This window comes from Gallinula chloropus, assembly GCF_964237585.1.
Source record: "Gallinula chloropus genome assembly, chromosome: 2".
Lineage (NCBI taxonomy): Eukaryota > Metazoa > Chordata > Aves > Gruiformes > Rallidae > Gallinula > Gallinula chloropus.
The window spans coordinates 141,636,525-141,659,674 of record NC_140086.1 but is presented as its reverse complement, the minus strand read 5'-3'; the positions used below and the strand labels follow the sequence as shown (position 1 = coordinate 141,659,674).

The following is a 23,150-nucleotide window of genomic DNA, read 5'->3' as shown; positions in this document are numbered from 1 at the left end:
TGCAGAGCATAACTGCAGATTTCATCTGGCCACAAAGTGTCTTTGTACAATGACTGTTCATTTCTTTTTCTGGTTCTGAAGCATAGGGAAATATGGCTGTCTTTTTATTCAAATTGATTAGCTACATCAGGGAATCATTGAACAGGATAATCTACTTGGAAAAATTTCAAAATCTTCTGTGATGTCACACACAAGTACAGAATCAGATTGCCTGATAGAAACACTGACCATCTGAAATGGTATTACTGGTAAAAATGGCTTCCCCCCCCCCCCCCCAAATTAAAGGCTAAATTTTGAAAAGACCTGGTATATAAGTTTCTCTTTTAAATCAGATGCCAGAGGATGTACGTACCTATCTAAACACTTTGCTGAGTACTCAGCTCCATGAGCTCCCTGCAGCCGGAGGCATAGCTCCCATTACTTCTATAGGCTGGATATAGGCACTGGGGTTTTAATCACTGAAAGGCATCAATCAGTCCTTCAGCTGGCAGAGGAGATAGCTGAGGCAGAGCCCTTTGGAGGAGTGGAGTTTGCAGACCATTGCAAGCATCAATCACTGCCCACCAAGCAAGGAGTGGTTTGAGAATGGATGAGAGAGAATGCTGATTTGAAGCCAAGAGATAATGAAGGGCTCTGAGGCTCTGCTGTATGAGGTAGAGTAGAGCTCTTCAGTGCTAATGTAGGGGGACTGGCAGGTCAAGAAAGGAGTGGATGAGGTTTCTTTCTCTACCTGGTATGCCAATAAGCAGAAAATCACTTGTTACCAACATCTGGATGTGATTTGCGCTCATCTTGTTCAAAGGCTTACTATATGCCTCACATAGCAATAGAAGAACAGAGTGAGTAGGACAGAGTGTGCCTGGAAATACGTAAGTGGATGTCTGACTGGGAATGGGTTAGGATTTGCATTCCAAAAACTGTGTAAATGGAAAATATGGGCAGCTAAGGAAGCTGGTAGGTTGTTTTTCTCTCTCTAATATAAGAACAACTACTGTGTATGAGTAACACAGTGGTTCCACCCTTTTCTATTTCTTACATTTTTACTTATCTTTATGCATCTTTGCTCTGTGAGTTCTCTTGGGGCTCCCCTCCACCCTTAAGTGTACCAATGGCCTTTTCCTTCATTCTTCCCCTTCTAGGTGCAGTCATTTTTCCCCATGTTATGACTCAGGATTATTTTTTTTCCTACCGTAACTTCCTTTCTGTGGGAAACACGTGAAAATGGTTGTTTTGGATTTTTTTTTCCTGTAATGTTTTCTAGTGCACATTTGGAGGGAGAACACACATTTCTGCTGCTTCTTGGCTTTGCTGCAAATCCAAAAAGCCCAGTATGTTTTTCAATCTGCTCAGTGATTTCACATTGAATTTGAGCACAAATCAAGGTTCAGCCAAATGAATTCAAAGCCCATAATGGTAATGCACAGCGTCACTGCTCTGAGCACCCTCTAGGGTCAAGGGATGGAGTGCACAGAGAGCCATCCAGGCCACCAAAAAGCAGTCTTCATTCTCTTAGCTGCCTAAATGTAGTTGATTCCTTGGTTCTGTAATTTAATCCATTCTCTGAACATCTCCTCATCTGCTAAACGCAGATTTAAAGCCTTTACTTTCTCCAATGTCAAATATAACTTGGTTATATTCTGTAGAAAGCATTAAGATCTTCAAGAAGACTTTTTGCTGTCACTGTCACCACACATAAGGAATAATTTTTTAATTTCTCTTTGTGTACCAATCCATTCCTATATAGAGAGTGTGTCTTACAACAAATAAATTTATTTCTTTGGAGAAAAGTAGAAGGAAAGAAATAGTGAATTTACTAATTCCTGTGGTTTTTTTGCCCATGTGTTTAACCAGTATTGTAACTGGTGCTACACCAGGAGTGCAGGTCAGTAAGAGTTTCAATTATCTGGAGACTGGAGGAAGATGTACTTGGAAAGCAGTTCTTGTCACACAATGCGCTGAAAAGGGGAGGGAGAAATAGTTATGTCTTTTCAGAAGCTTTGATTAAGTAAGTTATTTCTTTTTCCTGTTGCAGTATAGTGAGCAGTACACAGGAATGTAGAAACGTAAGCCTCTGGAAGCTAGAGAGAAGATATGACTTCATTTATTCCAGGTGCTAGCAGAGGGGATAGAAATATGTGTGGTTTTATGCCTCAGAAGACAAAAAATACCCTCTTTTGTAATGTGCTTTGCAAAATGCAGGACACAGTTGAACAAGAAGGCAATGAATCACTCAGATATGTTAATTGTGGAAAGGGAAGAGCAAATTGCTGCTATGCACAGTGCAAATGAAAACTAAGAAGATGCATCATTTTCCTTGACTCATGCAGCCACAGAAATGCATTTTTCAGATGTTTTCAAAATAACCTCAAGAAGTTGCAGAGACACAACTATTTCCTGACTAGTGTTGAATATTGTGGTTTCTGATCTAGAGTCAAGACTGAAATCCTCACTATAGCGTGAGCTAATGAACAGCAGGTGAGCAAAACCACTGCAGCCATACAATATCCATGAGTTACTGTTCCTGTTTAACATGTGGCTGTTGTAACCCCTAAGAGTTACTGAAGTACCTCACTAATGCTTATGCTGAACTGTTGCTTGAATCGGATTTTTAGCAACTGTAAAGGCTAGGAAGCATTCCTGGGTTTCTGAAAGATGAGACAGTACTATTAAAGTAAGCTGGTCTATAGACCAGAAACACCAAATACACTTGATTTAGAAAACATTCCTGACTTTGTGCTCTTCCCCCAGTATTATGACAAAAGACTTCTTTGTTTCAGAAAGCTTTTGGAATGAAATGACTCCTGGATCTCTTCTGTCACTCATCCTTAATATCTTCCTGAGTGAGAAAGCTCCACTATTAGAGTCTCACAACAGCCCATGTGTTAAGGGTCATATCCTCAGCTGTGAAGTGGCACAGATCCACCAAACCCAGCAGCTGACGTGAATTGTGGTCAGTCCCTCTCTCCCTGTGAAGGCAATACTTACCCTCAGTTCTAGCATTCAGATAAAATCTTCTCACTACTGTCTAGGGAGAGGCAGTACCTTAATTCCTAAGGGTTATTTTGTCCATTGTTACTTTTTTTTTCTTCCCATTCCATGGTTTGTGGTTTTTAACTCCAGGCAGTGTGATTTATATACAGACTGTATGTGCAGAGGAAGAATAAACACTGCAGACTATGTATTAAAGGCTAATTTTGGCAGGATGCCAAGAGAGAAGAAAAGATTGAATGGGTGGCTATCTTGGGTCTCTTTACCAGGTACTCATTTTTATAGGCATTGCAGTACACTGAATACTCTGTCACAAGGTCACTCACAGCTAGCTAGTGTTATAGACCAAGGGCAAATGTTTAACTCGTGGAAACAGCATTGGCTGTGTAGGGTATGGCAGTGGATTAAGCAGGAGTTCTGTCTCTCATTTCTCAGGTCTGAGGTTTATTTGAGGCAGGTCACCATTTCATCAGCTACAGTTTTGAGATTTTTTTTCCATGTGTACTCAATGGCCTTCGAATGCTGGAAGCAGAAACATTGTGTTATACAGTCTAGTTGGAAACAAGTCTGTGCTGCACTGCACAGACTTGCTGAACTTTGAGGCATTTTGAAATAATATAAGTCAATCAGAAGTACATTTCTTCAAACCCAATGGCCTTCTTTTGCTCAAAGTGGGCTCTTACATAGCTTTTAATATCCTAGCACCTGAATTTCTTCCAGCCCTCCTATTCATGTTTTTATCTGTATTTTTCTCCATTTTGCTATAGGAAACTGAGTCACAGGTTATATTAAATGATGTGCCTATGGAAATGTGGGTCGTTAATGCTGAAACAGGAACTGAATCCAATTCTGGTTGCTGCCCAGTAGCCCAGAGGTTCTTCTTCTGTGGCTTATGCGAATGGGCTTGTCACTTCTGCAACCAGGCAGAAGGGCTCTGACACTGCCCCATTGCTCCAAGCACAGCACCAAAAAGTAACATCTGCTGGAGTGATAGGAAAGACTAGTGGGACACTGAGACTGTGGCTGTTTCACCCTCTCTGTAGTTTCTCGTCACAGTTTTGATGTTGCTTAAGCTAGAAACTAGTTTGTTTTACTACCCCTCAAAGCCTGATTGTGAAACAGGAAGGAAACAAAATTATCAGCTGTAAAGGGAAAAAAGAGAAGGAAGGCATTTGTGGTAAAATTAAAAGTGAAGTTTTGTAAAAGAATGTTGCTTTCTTCCTCCTTTTTTTTTTTTTTTTTTTTTTAGAAAAACTTCTTTATCCACCTCTTAAATAACGCTTCATGTGTGTAATTCAGCACCCTAAAACTATTATAAAGCACAGCTATATGGACTCTGATCCTTCATGCTGGATACATGTATCTAAAACCCGTAACTGTAGCGACTTCTCTTTTTATCCCCACTCATAGCTCCCACTGGTGAAGGAGTTGCATGTTAGGTCCAATTTAGAAGTCTTTACTGACGCAGGATGGAGGGTTTATCTGAATGAAAACAACCAGGGAAGTTGTTAGCCATTAGCAGAAAACAATACATGTACAGGGATATCTGCATTGTTAAAGGAGAGTTGCTCTCATACCAGATACACACAGAGGAAGATGGTTACTTAATGCATTTTTGTTACAAAGGTTATACTAGCCTGAAATAAATGCATTGTTTGGAAATGGCCACAGAATTAAGAGAGACAATGTATAGTTTGTTTGTAGTGCCCATGCAAGGGCTGCATCAAGATCAAAATATATGAAATGTAAGAGAGGAGGTGAAATAGAAGTCTTATCAGTACTCCTATTGGAAGCAAATACTTCATTTGATCTTTTCATACCAGGTATTTGATGGCTCTAGCAATGAAGCGCCACTTCTTAGAAAACTCTGTGGGACACAGCACCCTCCTCCTGTCACCTCCTCCAGGAATGTGATGTACATCCGACTGAGCTCTGATCACAGCATCCAGCACAGGGGCTTCAGTGCTCGCTTTACTGAAGGTAATTTTGTCATTTATATTAATGCATATATATCTAATCACCAGTTTGCTTGTATTAGAATAATAGAATCCTTGTATGATTCTTTACTGAAGGTAATTTTGTTATTTACATCGATGCATATTTATCTAATCACCAGTTTGTTTTTACTAGACACAATCTTTTAGCACAGTGGGTAACTGGAGGTGGTGTTTCTGTGCATGCACCATACCACTGGGTATCTTTAACAGGACTGAATTTTTCCAAATTATAGATTAAAGACATTAAATCTAAGGATTATCTTAAGCTCTTTGACTGGGGGAAAAAGAAATGTATTTTTTATAGCAAAGTATTTAGCACACATCAGCTGCTACTTACTCTTCCTCCCTAGAGGGTAAGCTGCCCATAACTGTCCTGAGAAAAATGTGCAACTGGCAGTTTCCACAGACCTAGTGACAAAATAACATTTTATATGTCTATCCATGCGCATGAAGCTGAAAAGCTGTAAAAGAATTCAGTGTGGTACTGTTGATGAAGTCCATGGATTCAGCCCTGCAAACCCTGCCAAACACCAACTACCCAATTTGTGGAGGACTAATTGGTATTTTACATGGTTTCCTTTTTAATGAGAAATGACACCAACTGGGCAGAATTTTTCATGAAATTACATACTATTTGATGATTATTGATTTTCTTTCGTCTTTTCACAATACCTTTGGAAACATTTTTTCCCCATGATTTCACCATTTAATTTTTGCAGAGAAAATTCCTTTCTCTCCTGTTGTCCTTAGGATTCTTTTCATTATGAATTTGCACTTTTTCCATTAGTTTTTTAAAATACTGGGGAAAATGATAAAGAAAAGGAGGAATTCGCACCAGCAAAAATCTCAGAAACAGCGATTATTCCCTAGATATACTTGTTAGATACCTAATTAAGCTTTTCTGACTAACAGCTATGGGACCCTAATATGTTAAACATTTTCAGAGCACGTTTACTGGATTAGGCCCTGCACAAAACATGCCTGGTGAGCAAGTGCTCCTTACCTAGGATGTATGCAACCCAGCTTCCCTCTTCCTGAGAAAACTCTCTTCTGCTGTCCCATCTCCTGCTGGATGTTTTAGCCAGGACAGCACAATAAATGAATCTCAGTCTTTTGTACCTAACTCCTCACCTTACTGTGTAAAGCAGCTGTGTGAAACTCAGATCTGGAGGTTTTATCATCAGCCAGTATGCTTAAAGATGGCACATGGCAGGACTCAGCACTGTTGGCCAGTGATACAGTCAGCCAAGCTTTTGTGTACGTGCAACAGTTCACACAGCTGCAGTTTTGTAAACACAGTTCACAAGAGGATCATGTCAATCCAATGCGATGCCATCCTTGGGCATTGGAAGGTTCTAGAGAGCTGCTCATTATTTTTTCCCTTTCTAGTTGCCAACACCAGCAAATAATCAGAGTGTGACTGCACTACTCTGAAACAAATTTATTTTGGCCCCAACAATTGCTCTTCTGGGCTATAAGGAGCTGATAAAGATGAGGTCTGTTGCCAAGTCACCCTGGCTTCTCTCAGATCATCAACCAAGTGCAGCATGGCCTGTGGATACAAGTCAACAGAGTACACCCGGTGCAGGGAGCTAGTCCTTGAATCTCTTTTTCTGGTAAACCACTGTTGTTAACTTTATCCTCATTTCACGTGGATGTAGCAAGTTATATTTTATGCATTCATTTTCCCAAACAGAACCAAAGATATGTGGTTTGTATATATAAATACCTATGTGAGTATGTCTCTCTGTGTTTCGTTCTAAAGCATGTGGAAGTTTCATAGAGTCAGATTCAGTTGGGGCAGCAATTTCCTCTCCTCTGTATCCTGTCAAATACCCAAACAATCAGAACTGCAGCTGGATTATTCAAGCTCAGGAACCATGTAAGTAAAAACACCTTTTATAGTTAGCTGGAGTGACTAACATCCTCATCTTTTCTGTAATAACAATACAAAATTCCTCCTTTATTTCTTTAGGAAGTTCTGCATCCTGGTAGTTGGAGAGCGTGGCTCTTCTGATCTCTCCTAAATCAGATTGCACTGTAGAAGATTTAGTATATAGTAAGGAAAACAGTTTACAACTTTGTCATTTCAGCTGATTTACTGTGACCCAAGTGCTGCAATTATAAATGAGGTGTTGAATACTGTGTGAAGTTGGATTAATCCGTGAGAAAATCCAAGAATGTATATATAATTAAAACATTTGGTCTGGGTTTTTTAAGATAGAGTTGAGTTAGCTCAAATCTATGCTGTTAACATAACAGGATATAACTGGATCTAAGTTGGAAATTCATGTATAACTTGTCTCCTGAATTACAGCAACATGAGAGACCTGAAAAATGCTGTGTAAGGAGCCTGTGTATGTGGTGACTTCCCCCTCTTACCACCAGGGCCACCGCTTACCGCACGGTACAGGTACACGTGGCCCCATTACGCCAGTTGCACAGCACTGCTGGGCACCGCCACGTACAACAGACTTCGCCAACGGCAAACCACAGCAGAGTTCCTGCTCTGCTTTTACTGAGGAGGCCAATGAGTCTCCTGCCCTTGCCACCCACTGCGTTTTTCCTTTTTGCTCTGTGTCCTGAGGACCTGCATTGATAGCTGCAATTGATTGACCAGACAGGACACAAAAGAGTGTGGAACACGCAGGCGATGTAGCTGAATGCCAGTCAGTGGCACCCTGCTGAATGTAGTGCCTGGGTCCATGTCTGTCATTTCAGCTTATTCTAGCTAATTAATTGTAGCTCAGTGAGAACCAAAATATTTGTGTCAAATTCGGGCTTGGTCAATGTGCAAGAAAACTTAGTTACCATCTAAATCATGAGATTCTTTCTGACCCACTCAAACTGCATTGGAGCTCCAAGGTCAGGAGTAACTACCGTTACAGATTGCTGTTGAGGACAGCCTCTTTTCTTCTGGTTGTGATTTCACCTTTGTTCATATTGGAAATGCAAGAGCAATACAAGAGTCAAAAATACCCTGAGTCAGAAATCCTCTTTTTCAGAATGTAGCCTGAAGTACAAGGGTGTGGAAAATCCAATTCTGTACAAATATAGCTGAGGGTAGTTAATGATTCTTTAACCAATCCAGTTGATGTATGTGAAATGTTACAAAACGATGAAAGAACAAGCCCTTTCTAAGCCTGGAGCAGAGCAGCATCAATTCACATTTTGTCTGGATCTATGGTATAGATCGCAAAGGGACAGAAGGTCACGGATGTGTAGAAATAAGTTTTGTTTCTGAATGTGTGTACATTTGCCATGTTGTGTTTGCTGACATACAATGAAGCTGTTCAGATATTAGGAAATTTAGATGAATGGGTATGTGTTAAATCTTATGCCTCTAATGTTGATTGTACTAGAAAGTCCTGAAATATGAAGAGATTTACCAGGACCTTTGCAGCAAAGATTAAACCACTTCCATCAAATTTACTCCACATATCAAACTACTTCAGATGTTATGCTTTATGGGGACTAATTGACTTCAGGGGAGAAAAGAGGGTACATTTGTTTATATGTGATTATTTCTCTGTGAAATGGCAAATGTCTTTTTAAGTTTTTACTCTTTGCTGTTGCCAGTCAACCATGTCACACTCTCATTCACTGACTTTGATATTGAAAATGGACGAAACTGTACAACAGATTTTGTGGAGATTTTGGATGGGAATAACTACGAGGCTCCTCTTCGAGGTATTGGACCTTTGGCTTTTTTATTTCTTTCATAGAACTACCCAGGGTAGGCAGGAGAAGCTTTTTTTTGAACGCCCTCCTGCTTCATGGATTTTCTCTTATAAAGGAAACTCCTTTGGCCACTCTGGCCAGAAGAGACCAGGGGTGGAGGATATGTCTGCAGTGCGTATGGCACGGTCTGCCCAGGGCCTGACTGTGTGCTTGCCAACCTGCAGTTTGGAGCTGCCTCCAGCTGCCTTTTCCTTCCTTCTCAGCTGAACAATGTTGGGAACCAAGCAATGCAGTTTAAACTGAGTTCCCAGTTAACTATACAGAAACACAGCCTAACCCACACTCATAAGCACAGTCCACACAAAATTTAGGTGAAGAAAGCTGCAGATTTCTTGAAGCAGAAAATAGACTTTCCTTAAGCCCTGGAAAACCTGACTTTCTGGTTGTTCCTGATTTTTCCGCAGCTTTCTCTCAGCATCACTGTCCAGAGCCATCACTTTCAAGTGGCAGGAGCATCCAGGAGCAGTAAAATTCAGTGGTTATACTGCCGGGAAGCCCTGAGAGACCCCCGGCCACAGGGTGGTCCTGACTCCCCTCACATCCCCAGGCTTGCTTCAGATTCCTTTCTGGGAAATTTGGAATATCTGTGCTTGATTATGCTCTCCCTTACTCTACTTTTCTATATGTTCCTCTGCCAGGAGTGGGGCTGCACTCAATTTAACTGGCTTGTAACTAAGAGCAGAATTAATTTTTTGATCTCTTACCCTTGGCTTTCACTTGGCAAGAGGACCAGGATACTAGCTGCTATCTCTTTTTGCTGTTGGATGCCTTTCTGCTAGATCATGATTCATATTCCTAGCCCCCATGTTACAATCCATTGCAGGAGAAGTGGTCTGTAATCTGTCACTTGTTTTTTTTATTAGAAACCAATTGAGTGAAATGGAAACTACTGCATCATATATTTGATGGGATTTTTTTTAATGGGATTTTTTTTTAATTTATTTTCAATTAGGCTGTAATTTCTGGATAGAGGGAACACAGAGGAGCAAAATGATAGAACAGCCAGTGACTAGGATGTCTGGAGTGCACGAGGTCCTTTCTCTGTTAAAAACAATTGTCTCCAGAGTTAAGTTCTGTGCTAATGAAAAGGAGCATTTCATTTTTATGTAGATTGAATCAACAACTGTTGTTCCTGTCAGGCATTAACCCCAAATGTTAAATTAGCAACAGTAATTACATGTTGAACACTCCTTTTTTCTCTCTGTCTTGTTCTCTTTCAGGGCGTTACTGTGGCACTGCTATACCACATCCCATCACTTCTTTTGGTAATGCCTTGGTGGTGAACTTCATCTCTAATAACAACATCACTGCCAGGGGCTTCCATGCCACCTATGCTGCATCATCATCATGTAAGTCCATATGACAGATGTTGCTACCTTAAGCCTTTATCTCTTTGTCTCTATGACATTCCCTCTTTTAAAATCCCCTATTACCCTTCCTCTTTTTGGCAAGGTCTCAGCATGTATATCAACAAGCTAAAGACAAAAGAAATGCTTTCTTGATTAGCAAATGTCAAGGTTGGTTGTTTTTTTTAATGTCATCCTTCTCAAGCCTCTGCTGTCTTCTTATTGCAGCCTGTGGGGGTACTTTCCACATGGACAGAGGAGCTTTCAACAGCCCTGGCTACCCTGAGCAGTACCCCTTGAACTCCGAGTGTGTCTGGATGATTCTCAGCTCCCCTGGCAACCGGCTCCAGCTCTCCTTCATGTAAATGCATTGCCAGGGGTTACTTTTCTGCCCTTTAACAGACATGAAGGAAAGATGCTCTATGTTTATTAGGAAATGTAATTGCCAGATGATAAAGCTGAAACATCTTTTTAGAGTAATTTGGAAAGACATCACAGCAGTGGTCAGCAGCAGCTTGCAAACAGTTGTTCTCTTATCTTACTCATTGCTTCTATTAAGGCATATACACCATGATATAAATAGGTGGTTTGTTGTTTGAGCAACATGGGATGCTGAAGGGGCCAGTTCTCTCTTGCTTAAAAACAAGAAGAGGAAGTTTAGCATTGCTCTGCCTTCTCTTTACAAAGGAAATTCCTACTACCAGATTCACTGTAGTATATATTATAGAGCAAAGTAAAATAAAGGGGCAGTTACTCCACAGATTGTAGGGTTATAATTGTTGTTAAAGTCTGCAAAATTGCTCCAACAATTATAGCAGTGGTAGTCCAACAGGGGCAAGAAGAGTGAAAGAATTTTGTTTTCCCATTAGGAAAGTAACATTCTTTTGAGGACTTCTGACAGGAAAGTCATGTGTGATCCACAGAACAATTTGGAGACCTTTACCAGGGCTGTTCTTTACCCGTGATGTGGATTTCTGAGCCTCTGTATTTCCCAGTATCAAACAGTGGGTGCTGCCAAGAAAGAGAACACTAAGCTTTTGCAAATCTTATCAAGAATCAGCAGGAAAATAAAAAGTAATTCTGAAATCTGCATTTAGACTTAATCAGGACAAAAGGAAAATCTGCCCAGTTACATGCTGACTGCATAAGGTGCAATTTGTTAGGCACATACTGATTCCCTAACTCAATAAAAAGGACATTCTATTCCTCCTTTACTCACTGAAGCAGAGCAAAATTACTACAGCCTGAAAACGCTTTCCAAAATATTTGCTACAAAATAATGAATAACAACTTTTGGGAACCAAAAGAGAAGTCTAGTGTGAAGCAGAAACTATCAGCAGAACGTACATTCGGTTATATAACGTGACACTGAGTAGATGTAAACTCTTTCTCTTCAGTTACACTTAGCTGAAAGGCAAGCCAAAAATACTGGAAAGCATGGAGTAATTGTGTTAGAAACAGATTTATTTTATTTTATTTAATACTAGGGGGTTATAAAGTTTTGTTGGCACAAGGCATTAATTTTCTTCAGCTCAGTCTGTACAGAAATGCCCATCTTGCAATTTCAGGGCTAGCTTTAAATTAGTCAGAACTATATCCAGATGAGAGGTTGGACCCATTTCACAGCACATGTACACTGAACACATATGACTATATTCAGGACTGAAGGGGAGGAGCTGTTACTAGAAAATCAGAAGGCATAAATATTTGGAGCATTGGTTATAAGAAGCACTCTCTGGAATCTTTACTATATATTCATGGCCTGCTTCTGGAAAGTATATTGGATTGAGTCAAAGCACTTCACTTAGAATAACATAACGACTTTTGGAATATATTTAGCATTCAGCTTGGTGCAATAACTTAGAATTTATAATTTGATTACTAAATCCAATTCTTTTTCTAAGGTAAAATGTGGTTTAAGAGAGTTTGTAACAATCTTTGTTATTACTTTGCACACCCAGATATGTGAAACTCAGAGAGGACAGAGAAGCAGTAATATTTGCAAATTCAGAAGAAACTACTAAGGATTTCTGAGCTCTGAGGTGTTAAATACAAATAAACATATGCTTCTAGAAATTTTTTTCTCATGAGAGACTGTACTGAAATAATACACTTATGAAGGGGCTGCAAACTGATTTGTAAGGCAAAAAAGTATCCTCTCACCCAGTAAATAGTCTGACCTCAGCTTACATTAAAAATCTAGTTTATATATATCAGGATCTTTCCATGTTTCGTTGGTGTTATTGAAGAACTAACAAATATTACAAGGGTTTGAGAAGTCTTTAAAAGTTATAACTTTGTAAACTGAAGCTCTGTCATAAAATAAGGAGCAAGAAAGGAAAGAGCCTGTATCAGTAGCACTGCCTCATAATGAGCAATGGCTTCTGGACTCTGGAGGGTTTTGCTGCTGTTACCAGCAGGATACCAGCTACAGGCAGGTTTGAAGTCCAGCAGGGCAAACTCTGAAGTATGTGTCAATCATATCCCTGATAATGCTCTTCTACTGCTATTGAAACAGGGAATTTCAGGTGGAAGCTAGTACCAACTGCACCAAAGATTACGTGGAGATTCGTGAAGGGAATGATACAGGCACGCTGGCAGGACGATTCTGTGGGAAAACTTTGCCTTCAAATTATATGTCTACTGTTGGACATATCCTGTGGGTCAAATTTGTCTCAGACAGCTCAGGCACTGATGTCGGCTTCAGGGCCACATTCTCTCACTGTAAGTAAATGGTATTTAATGGAAAACTGTTGTTTCATAACACTTCCAAAATGATTCATAGAACTGAGTGTTTGGCCTTGTAAAGCCCATTAGAAAATTCTGGCTGATGTCATTAAGGCTGTGAATTCACTTAAAAAATATTGTGTAAAATATCTGCTGAATATAAAGGGATTCTCTGAAACACATCAGAAAGAACCTGTGTGTATGTAACATAATCAGAAGAATTAGGCGTTAAATTCTTTGGATTATCATAAAAGGACAATACTTTTTCAAATTGGTATTATTATCCTTCCAGAAGCAGAAAAGCTTAATGGATTTTAGAAAATACAATGTTCTCTATTTCATTGGCTGTTTTCTAACAGTTTATTGCCTGTGGCCAAATTCTTCCTTCTGCAGTATTGGGCTGTGAAGATAGAAATAAAAGCTGTATACTGAAATCTTTTATGGCAACCCAAGTTTATGAGTAGCCTATTAGAATTAAAAATGTCTGACCATGTGTCTCTGCTACCTGAGAGTGAGCAATGGCATTCAGTGTTTATGTTGCCATTGATTTGGCAATTGACAAATTAAGAAAGAACCATTTATTTCCCAGCTTTCTATTTTGCTTTTGAGTACCCCAGTGTCCATCTTTCAGTTTGGATCTATGCCAACACCCAGGAAGCAGAATGAGAACAGGAAATTATTCCAGTTTATATCTCCAAAGTTGCAAGGGAGCATTGTACACATAAGTCCAACTTGATGCATGACCAGATGTGGGAAGCTAAACACCCACAGCCCTTCTGATTATGCAAGCTAAACTTCTAATTTTGTAAATTTTCTTTTTTACTTTGAGACTTTTACCACTCATTTGCAAAAAGAATTAACAACAGGTCATAGCTCAGTGAAAACAAAACCATTTTTCACCAGAACACACAAAGGTATTTTAAAAAAAAATCTATTATTTCAAGTTTCTTGGGAAGAAATGAACATGAAGTAGGCTGTCAGGGAGGAGTTTATATATGACATCTTCCCATTTCTACATGTAAAGCAACATGGCTCAAAGAGATAATTGTCTTAGATAAGGACAAACTGCATCTCTCACAACAAGAAAATAATTAGATGTGCATCCTAGGACTGTCTGAGACACAAGTCTGTGCCTCACAGCACTGTCTAGTCCTAAGTAAATTAAGTCAGATGGGCTGAATTGAAAGCTGCATTTCAGGATGGGCCCCAATGCTTTTTTTTAATCTACGTGAATTAGAAGCTTCGGTTGTCTCTGTCTTGTTTTTCAGTGTATGGGAATGACATTGTGGGGACCAGAGGACAAATAACTTCACCACAGTGGCCCAGAAGTTACCCTCACAATTCCAATTACGAGTGGCGGATAAGCGTTAATGCTTCACAAGTCATCCATGGCCGTGTCCTGCAGATGGATATCGAAAATCATCACAGATGCCTTTATGACAAGCTAAAGGTGATTTCATTGTGAGAAGATACTTTATTTCCATTAAGCTTGATAAAAATGATGAATAGTGAAATGTACAAGAGGAATGTGAAGAATTTCTGAGGATCTGGTGTGGTTTATTGTTTTTGCTGTCAAAAAACCTATTTTTTATAAAGAAGGGTTACATGTTTTTGGCTCCCTAACAAATATTTCCTAGCTGGCAGTTTGAAACTTATTAAAAATAAATCTACAAGGTACCATCCTGAAGTTTCAAATCCAAGAATTTCAGGTCAGATACCAAAATGAACTTTGCTCTTTCCTGATTCAGTTAACGACAACAGTGACAATAACATCTCAGTGCCTGTAAAAATATGGTTATTTTAAAATCCTACAAGGAATAAGCCTTTGCTTGCACCTTCTTTTCTCTCTGGATCCATAATTTTCTGTTGGCAGTAGGAAGGTACCTCTTTCTTCATGGTTGGTTGTTTTTCTCTATCCTCCTGTAACAGGCTCTAGCCTTTTTACCATGCTAAAAAATACAGAATGCATGGTGCTAAGCGAAGTGGAACAACAAAGGCAACAACATCTCTTGGAATTTACCTAAACACAACTACTTAGCTAAAGAAATTAAATATCTTTGTTTATGTTTAGCCATCTGATTCAGTAATTATCCTTTTCTTTCATCTTTGGGAAAAAGAAAGTTAGTACTTGTTCAATATATTCCCTTTATTCATTATTAACTCACTGATATCCAGATATATTATTAGTTCAGAATGGAAATACAATTTTTTACTTCATCTCATGTCAGATTTTAATAACATCTTTCGTCTAACTCACCCTGCCTTTCTTTGTCTGCCCCTTAGAAAGAAAATGAGTGGTTTATATCAGCTAGACAGTGAGTATGAATAAGCCTGACCTTTAACCTGACTCACAGATAAGATCTTCAGTGTATTGTTAATGTTTATTTAATATTTCTTAGCCTTCTCTACTGGAAGTTTTTACTGGGGGAAGAGAACAAGAAGACAAAAAATATTTGAAAGGTGGCAACATAGAAGCATCTTTTAACCAGCCAAGACTTTATATTATAAATTAATTAAAAAATAATAAAGTGTAATTATTTAATAGAATTTAAAATAGATGTGTTCCTCAGAGGGAAAAGGTAAAAAATCAAACGCAAACAAAACAAACAAACATCAAAAGACACACCCACTGAAAAATGCCATTTTTTCCTCCAGATTGTGGTGGTTTCTTCTTCAGCAAGGTACAAGATTGTACCAGTGGACCTTTTTAACATGGGATGTCAGTCCATGTCCCTAAAGAGCAGCCCTGTAGTGGGGAATGAGCTGAATTTGATGCCTTCCATTCAGATCCTTCTTCTGTGAAAACTTCACTATTAACAGTATATAATGGAAAGGAAAATTTTGTTTAATTTTTTTAGTAAGAGAAGTTTCTTTCTGGGGTTTGCTAAAAGATCCCTCAGTTGTTTAACAAGGGTAATTTTCTCCTTGGAAACTTGCTGGGTGGACGAAAATCGACCTGTGTGAGGAACAGCACCATTCTCTTGCCTGCAGGTTTATGATGGGCCCACCATTCATTCTCGTCCTATTGCAACATACTGTGGCGCAGACCCTGCTTCTTTTGCATCCTCTGGCAGTTCAATGACAATCCAGTTCCAGTCAGATTCGTCTGTGACTGGAAAGGGCTTTCTTTTGGAGTGGTACGCGGTGGATGCTTCTGCTGTTACACGCGCAATTGCTAGAGGTGGGTGTTCAGTGTGCTGCACAGTGAAAAGTGATGTAGCCAGAGATATACTGAGCTTTATCTAAAAAACTTCCCCACAAGAGAAAGTCCTAGCTATTAATGGAAGGAAAGCTTTCACTGACATTTAATTAATCATTTTAATAACTTTTAAAGCAATTTATAGGGACTCTGATATACTGTTTTACAGTGTTTAAAAAATAAGCAAGTTGGTAGAGGGGCATTTTTCTTTACACAGGTAATTCATGAAAGCTGAGCATTTTATATACTTTCATGAAAAAGTATCAGAAAGAAGGAGGAGTATTTTTCTTGTATCATTGGTTTTTCTCTGAGCTGTTCAACAAGAGGAAGTTAAGATTAAATATGACATAGTGCAATGTCTTCTTTCTAAATCTGATGGCATATTTTTGGGGATAGGAAGATAAAGGATCCCTGTGTCTCTGCAGGACAGTAGCAGCGTGTAATGAGTTTAAATGATCTGTATGACAGTGGCACTATGTAATGTGTTGATGTTCTGGGAAGTCACTGGACCACTAGATATCCCAGCAAGGACTCCATTTGGATCTAAACTTGTAGCTGAAACATTAGGAGTAGAGAAAATGCTTCAGTTTTGGGGAGGGTAGGGTGGGGAGTGGAGTGTCTAAATTGTTTATGTATTAGTGGTTAAGCATGCACCACTCCTTTCTGATACACAACCTGTTGTAAATGGTCTTAAGTCTTTTGCTAGATATTCCTCATGGTATAATAGGTCACATCATTGCTGCACCAGGAAGCACAGGAACATCCTTATAGGTCAGGATATTCAGGGTTTGCACTCCAAGTCCAAACTGAATCAACGCCTGAAGCATACATTCCTGTGACAACACACATCATGGTGCCTCCATTGTGCTGAACTATAAGACTTTCATCTTAAATTGATGTGTTCAATTTAAAAGAGAATGCTTTCATTTTTATCTTCTTGTACGTGACAGGTGCATGTGGAGGGACTGCAACAACTGAAGAAACACCTTCATTCCTCTTCTCACCGGACTGGCCCATGTATTACAGAAATTTTGCTGACTGTGTGTGGCTTATCAGAGCTCCTGGATCCACTGTTGAGTTCAATATCCTAGCCTTAGACATAGAATCTCACAGCTCATGCAACTATGACAAACTTATAATCCAAGATGGTAAGAAGCCAATCTCACCCTACCTCAACAGCATGCAATAGATACTCAAGGTCCCTGGAATTCTTGTGTTCATTGAGCTTAAGCAATCTAGATAACAATGGGAACATGCTGTAAATCTGTAGTTTGTCTATGCTGAGACATTCTGCTAACTAAAATAAAACTAGCTAAGTCTAGAAAAATATTTGGTGGCTTATAAAAGTATTTATTGGCCTGTAAGGGGTTAAAGATCTTGAAAAGCACCCACCTGAAAGTGTGAGCCACAGCAGCCAACAGGAAGATGTGAACTGGTTTGTTTTTTAACACTAACATTTCTTCTTTTGATGCCAGGAGACAACAGTCTTTCTCCAGTGCTGGCTACACTATGTGGACAAGAACCTCCTGGCCCAATAAGATCAACTGGAGAGGCAATGTTCATCCACTTCATCTCAGATGCAAGTGTTACTGCAGCTGGGTTTAATGCCTCTTACCACAAAAGTAAGATTTGTTTCTCTTCCCCAAGATAAATGTCTGCTTTGCTGCTAACAATGGAGTGAGGAGAGAAATGGCTCTGGCATTTTAAACAGCTGTCTAGAGTCTATCTAATTAATCACACAGACCCATTATTCACATCCCATGAAAACACATTAATAAGTGTCTGACTGCAAAGGTAAAATTTGCTATTTTCCCAGCGATACAATACAGTACAACAAAGCATTATTCAACCAGACAAAGCACTTTTCAGAAGTAAGTAAGGTGTATGACTAAGTTTATAACAGCCCAACTAAAGGGTGAAAGAATGCCCAACTAAGAGAGGGAAATAAATGACTCAAAGCATAGACACAAACCAGAGTGACGGGTGCAGAAAGCTGTACAAGTTCATCAGGAATGTCAGCATTTTCCAGTGGCACTCTCCCCATGTGCACCCAGGGACAATAATGGGCTGAAGCATTAGCTGAGGTGTTATGATAACATTGGGTAGTCAGAGGAAGGTTTTCTGACTGGCAGCTTGTGCAGGTGACAGTTTTTAGGCCCATGGCCAGAAGCAGTGTACTCAGACTGTAACAATATGCTCATGCCATAGGAGGTCCTTGGCGTAGCTGCCTGTTTACTCATCTGCTGTCTGAGAACTGAATCTCACTGTCGGGATGTTTAGTGCGTGTCAACTTGCAATCTACTACCTTAAATCTGGGAGATCATTCATTGTGTGCATTGCTCTCTGCCCCACATGCACTTGCTTCAACATTTGCTTTTACCTGTCACATTTTCCTTTTAGCAGACAGGGTTTTTCTCTAAATGACTATGTGAATAGTTGATGCTAATATTTTTTTCTGTGCTTCAACTCCTTTTTCTCAGGTTGTGGAGGCTATTTGCACACAAGCAGTGGTGTGATAACATCCCCCAACTACCCTCAAGACTATGCTCCTAATCTGAATTGTTCCTGGCGTGTAGTGGTAACCTCTGGATTTATCATTGCTGTCCATTTTGAACAGCCTTTCCAGGTTAAGAGTGAGGATGCTTCCTGCAGCCTTGGAGATTATGTAGAGGTGAGGTTATTGGCTCGGTCACCAAATCCTCAAAGCTATTAAAGCTATGGAATCTTAAAGACTGCAGTCAGTAAGGCAGCAGAAGTTGTCAGGGGATGGAAATACCAAAGAGAAATACCACAGAGATTTTTTTTTTCTTTCTCTCTCTCTTATTTATTCCTGTTCATTAATTAATCACTAGGCTATCTTCCCCCCATGGCTGGAAGCATTGAGATGGCATGTGCTCCAAGTTTACACTCCAGGCTGTTTGCTTGAGTGACGCTGGCAATTTCTCTTTCAGCTGAAGAATGGGTTAGATAATGCTGCTCCACCTTTGGTGTCTGGAAGAGGGAATGGACGGTTTTGTGGAAGCAGCCCCTTCTCTACCATGTACACCACAGACAATCAGCTGTTTGTCCACTTCATTTCTGACAGCAGAAATGAGGGTCAAGGATTCAAACTGAAATACGAGGCTAAGAGTCTAGGTAAGTCTAGGAAATAAACTTAAATTCTGCAATTAGGTAGATATAACTTGGAGTTTGTCCTCTTGAAGGAAGTTCTTGTTGTAGGCCCCAACCCTGGTAAAATCAGATGTCTTTCAAAAATGTCCCGTTTCCTTCTCTAGTGCATGACTTCTGATCCAGCACTCAAATTTCTCCTTTTTAGAGACCCAGCTCTGGGTCATAGAACCTGGAGATATTCAAGTAAAAAAAAAAATAAATATCCCAAACAACAACAAAAAAAAGCTTAAAAAACAACTTAAGGGAACCTCTTAGCAGGGAAGTATCTTTTATAGTTAGGAAGAGCTGTAAAAAATTCCTGCAGGAAAGAAAAAAAAAAGTGGAAACAAGTACCCAGTACAAGTGCTAAATGATGTCACAAATGATTTAGGATAGTGTGTCTCCAAACATGGTAACATTTCTCACAAGTTTTACTCTCAGCTGAGAAAATAACCTTCCCTGCCAGAGCTGACACTTTTTGAAAGAATGAAAAAATAGAGTCAGGTCCCAGGGGTGAATCAGGGACTTGGAATTTGCAGTTATTCCACCGTGTTCATGACACATGGCACTTGAGATACCAGGAGATCTCCTGTTAAACACCATAACTAAACACAACTAAGACAAACTGTCAATCTACTCTTTTAAGTGCCTGTTTTCTGCCTTTTTTTCCCTGCTGTCACAAAGAATTATTGTTAGCATTACTGTAGGGGATTCATGAAGGGAAAGGGTTATAAAATTTGACTAATACCCTGTGTTAAACCAGTATTTTTAGAACTTAATGGAGTGTTTTGACAAAAATTCTGATTAAAATAAAGATATTTTTGTAGGATAAAGGACCTTAATAAATCCTCATGTTTGGTCTGACTGTCATTCCTTGGACATTCATTACTGTGTCCAACAGACATCTCAGTTTTTGGAGAGCAGAGGTAGGGAGTAATTCACAGAAGGAGGATCGGTCTGATTTGTAATCTTTCTAGCTCATGGGAATTGAGGTATGAACAAAGCAAGAAATATATTTCTGCTTGGTTTAGAAGCAATCCAAAGAAGACCTTAAATTTTAATTCAGGGTGCTGAACATCTGGAAATGAGGAGAGCTAGGTTAGCAGGAGCACAGGAACACAGGACTCAACTGCAGTAAAATGTCTTCCAACAAGCAGTAAAATGCATTTGGTTTTGGTGTAACTATATGACACTGAAAGGAAACTGCGTTAGAATACAGTGATTACTCATATTTTGATGCCTCACCCATCTTCTTAACATGTTGTTTTATGTTGGCGATCTTTCTCAGCTTGTGGAGGAAATATTTATATCAGTGATTTCAACCCCACTGGATATACATCTTCTCCCAACTATCCAAGCAATTATCCCCCGCATGCTGACTGTGTCTGGACCATAACTGCTCCTAATGGACATGCAGTAGAGCTACAATTTGAAGATCAGTTTTACATTGAACCATCACCAAAGTATATATCCACATTATTTTGCCTGTGTTTCTTCAGAGACTCCATTCTTTTTCTTCTTTCCCCATTACTTTCTCTAGTACAGTCCCTAGAGTGTACTTCCTGATTTACAGTCAAAAGTGATTAGGAAATTTCTGAGAGAGATCACCAAAGCTCTCAAGCCAGTGGGCTGCATTCCTAGGACTTTGCAGTACATGATAGAGGTGAATATAACAGAGAGGAAGCATCCATGGTAGAAAGGGGCTTTCTTTAAAATCTGTTCCATTTTGTCCTTTCATATTCAGATGTGCAATCATTTTGACTCTCAAGTGGTTCTAAATCGACTGGATTACCACCCCAACAATTTGTCTTCCTCCTCCATTGCCTGTCTGCTGACTCGCAATGCACCTACATGTTTCGCACCTTCTGCCTGCAGCATAACATAAGGCCTAGTTTTTAGCTGATGTAGCATCACTGATTTGGGGCTGGACCACTGTAGAACAATGGTGACCCTCCCCTCTGTGACCATGTGTGGAAAAAACAGTGCAGGATGGAGAATCCCAAAGGTGTCATTTCTCTCTGGCCTCCCAGGATACAGCATCATTCTGCAGGCAAAGTTGTTATTTAAGATATTTTCAGTCTTTCCAAGTCCACCTAAGTAAGCCCTTGGATTTGAATTTTTGTTCCTTCCTGTTTTAATTCAACAGTCATCAGTGAGACTTAGTAGGGAATATTTGCTCAATCTGAACACTGCCAAAAAACGTATCTTAAAGGTGGTGACAACTACTTTATCAGAGCAGTTCACATCCCTCCCCAGGACTTGCTTCTATCTGATCTGATCTGATCATAGATTAGGCTTGGGATAAATATTTCTTCATGTTTCTAGCACTTCTTTTGATCCAAATATTACATAACTATCATTGATTATGAACTTGTTGATTCTGTCCTGGTCACACTGGATGTAAACCAATCTAATTCCCTGCAGCTTCATGGCTATGTGCACCTTCTGAAATGATTTCAAACCACTATTGCTAGACATTGAACAGAGAATTCTCTTCTCTTCTAGCTGCACTTCCAGTTACCTAGAGCTACGTAACGGCGCTGACTCCACTGCCCCCATCATTGCCAAGCTGTGTGGAAGTTTGATGCCAGGCTCACAGAGATCCTCAGGAGCTGTCATGTACCTGAGGTTCAGGTCTGACAGCAGTGCCACACGCGTGGGATTCAATGCTAAATACTCCATTGGTAATGCTTGCATTTATCAATTTCCCTGATTTTAGAGAGGATTTTGGTCACAAGTGTCAAGCTTTTGTAATAAGTCATGCCTATGAGGTGGATTGACAGACATGTGTCTCTGTTAGAACTAAAGCATCAGAATCATCATATGGGTTGACATCAGCATGTTTTGCAAGGCGTGAAACTGTGGAAATGGGAATAGAAAAATGCTGGGGGATCTGCAAGGTGTGGAAACAAAGACTGGATATCTCTTGTCAAAGGGGCAGGTTGATATGGATAAACGTAATAAAAGTTGATTTTCAGCATGCAGAATTAGTGTCACACTTTCATGAGCAAGATCCTGAAGGGAAAGATCAGCTGAGAGCTGGCTGGAGAACAAATTAGGATCTTCTCTATATAAATGTAAATCGATCTATAACAACAGTGCTTCTAGACAAATGGGCAGCACAACAATGGACTGAAAAAGGAATGAACAATAACCCACTGTTATTTGTCATCTGGGAAAATAAATACTTCAAGATTATTTGCTCTCAAGCTGCAAAAGCAGGGTTAGAAAGCACTAGCAAAATTCTACAATTAAACAAAAAATAATCTTTCACCAGATTGAGAAATATGCTACTTTTTTCTTTGATAATGTTAAGAATATTGGAGAACAGCAGCTATTATGTTAACATCACTCATATAGGAAAATCTAGGACTGTTAATTTCTCAAAGGCAAAGTAGTGGGCTGTATTGCTTTGAACGGAAATTTGCTGGTTGTGTAAGGTCTCAAACCCTTAAGCCAGTATAGTGTGCTATGATATTTCTGAATGTGAAAACTAAAGCAGCTTGCAAGGAAATATTATTAGTGTCTGAAGCCACAGTTTGTATTTATCCATAACAGATTTACAGTATGTGAGCTGTATGCCAGTCATCCTGGAACAAAGCACAAATCACTCAGAAGAGCAGACAGTATGAACACATCTGTTATTGCTGTGAAAGACTGTAACTAGCAGACACATGGAATACACTGTAGAATCCAGTGATTCCACCTGGGAATATTATTTTCTCTAGGCCTTGGTATTATGAACACGCATTTGCAGGTACCACAGAGAAAGGAGTTTTCAGAGAGAGAGAAAATTAAAAATAAATAGCTATTTCACAAATTGTGCAGTGATGCCTTACCAAGGCATCGCAAGGAGTGGGGTGTGAACAGGAAGGGAAGAGGAGTTTGAATACAGGTGTGGGCCCAAACCAGCAGTCAACTTTTGCCGGTTACAAAACATTGAGATCCACATCTAGCAAAATTTATAATTATCTGATACAGCTTTTCAAGATGTTTTAGTAA

The 23,150-nt window shown here is 39.6% G+C and overlaps 1 protein-coding gene across 1 annotated transcript in view; it reads left to right on the top strand.

Annotated features, from left to right (window-relative positions):
• The window catches only part of CUBN (cubilin), a gene marked incomplete at both ends in the record, with an annotated part of 142,012 nt that overhangs the window by 73,495 nt on the left and 45,367 nt on the right, over nucleotides 1-23,150 (top strand). The window contains 14 exons of the mRNA XM_084260408.1: nucleotides 4,812-4,968; nucleotides 6,751-6,867; nucleotides 8,565-8,675; nucleotides 9,947-10,075; nucleotides 10,301-10,433; nucleotides 12,591-12,796; nucleotides 14,068-14,249; nucleotides 15,791-15,980; nucleotides 16,949-17,146; nucleotides 17,474-17,620; nucleotides 18,479-18,669; nucleotides 18,950-19,133; nucleotides 20,437-20,611; nucleotides 21,654-21,832. Of these exons, the coding sequence (XP_084116534.1) occupies nucleotides 4,812-4,968; nucleotides 6,751-6,867; nucleotides 8,565-8,675; nucleotides 9,947-10,075; nucleotides 10,301-10,433; nucleotides 12,591-12,796; nucleotides 14,068-14,249; nucleotides 15,791-15,980; nucleotides 16,949-17,146; nucleotides 17,474-17,620; nucleotides 18,479-18,669; nucleotides 18,950-19,133; nucleotides 20,437-20,611; nucleotides 21,654-21,832 (2,299 nt within the window). The remainder of the gene's footprint in view (nucleotides 1-4,811; nucleotides 4,969-6,750; nucleotides 6,868-8,564; nucleotides 8,676-9,946; nucleotides 10,076-10,300; nucleotides 10,434-12,590; nucleotides 12,797-14,067; nucleotides 14,250-15,790; nucleotides 15,981-16,948; nucleotides 17,147-17,473; nucleotides 17,621-18,478; nucleotides 18,670-18,949; nucleotides 19,134-20,436; nucleotides 20,612-21,653; nucleotides 21,833-23,150) is intronic.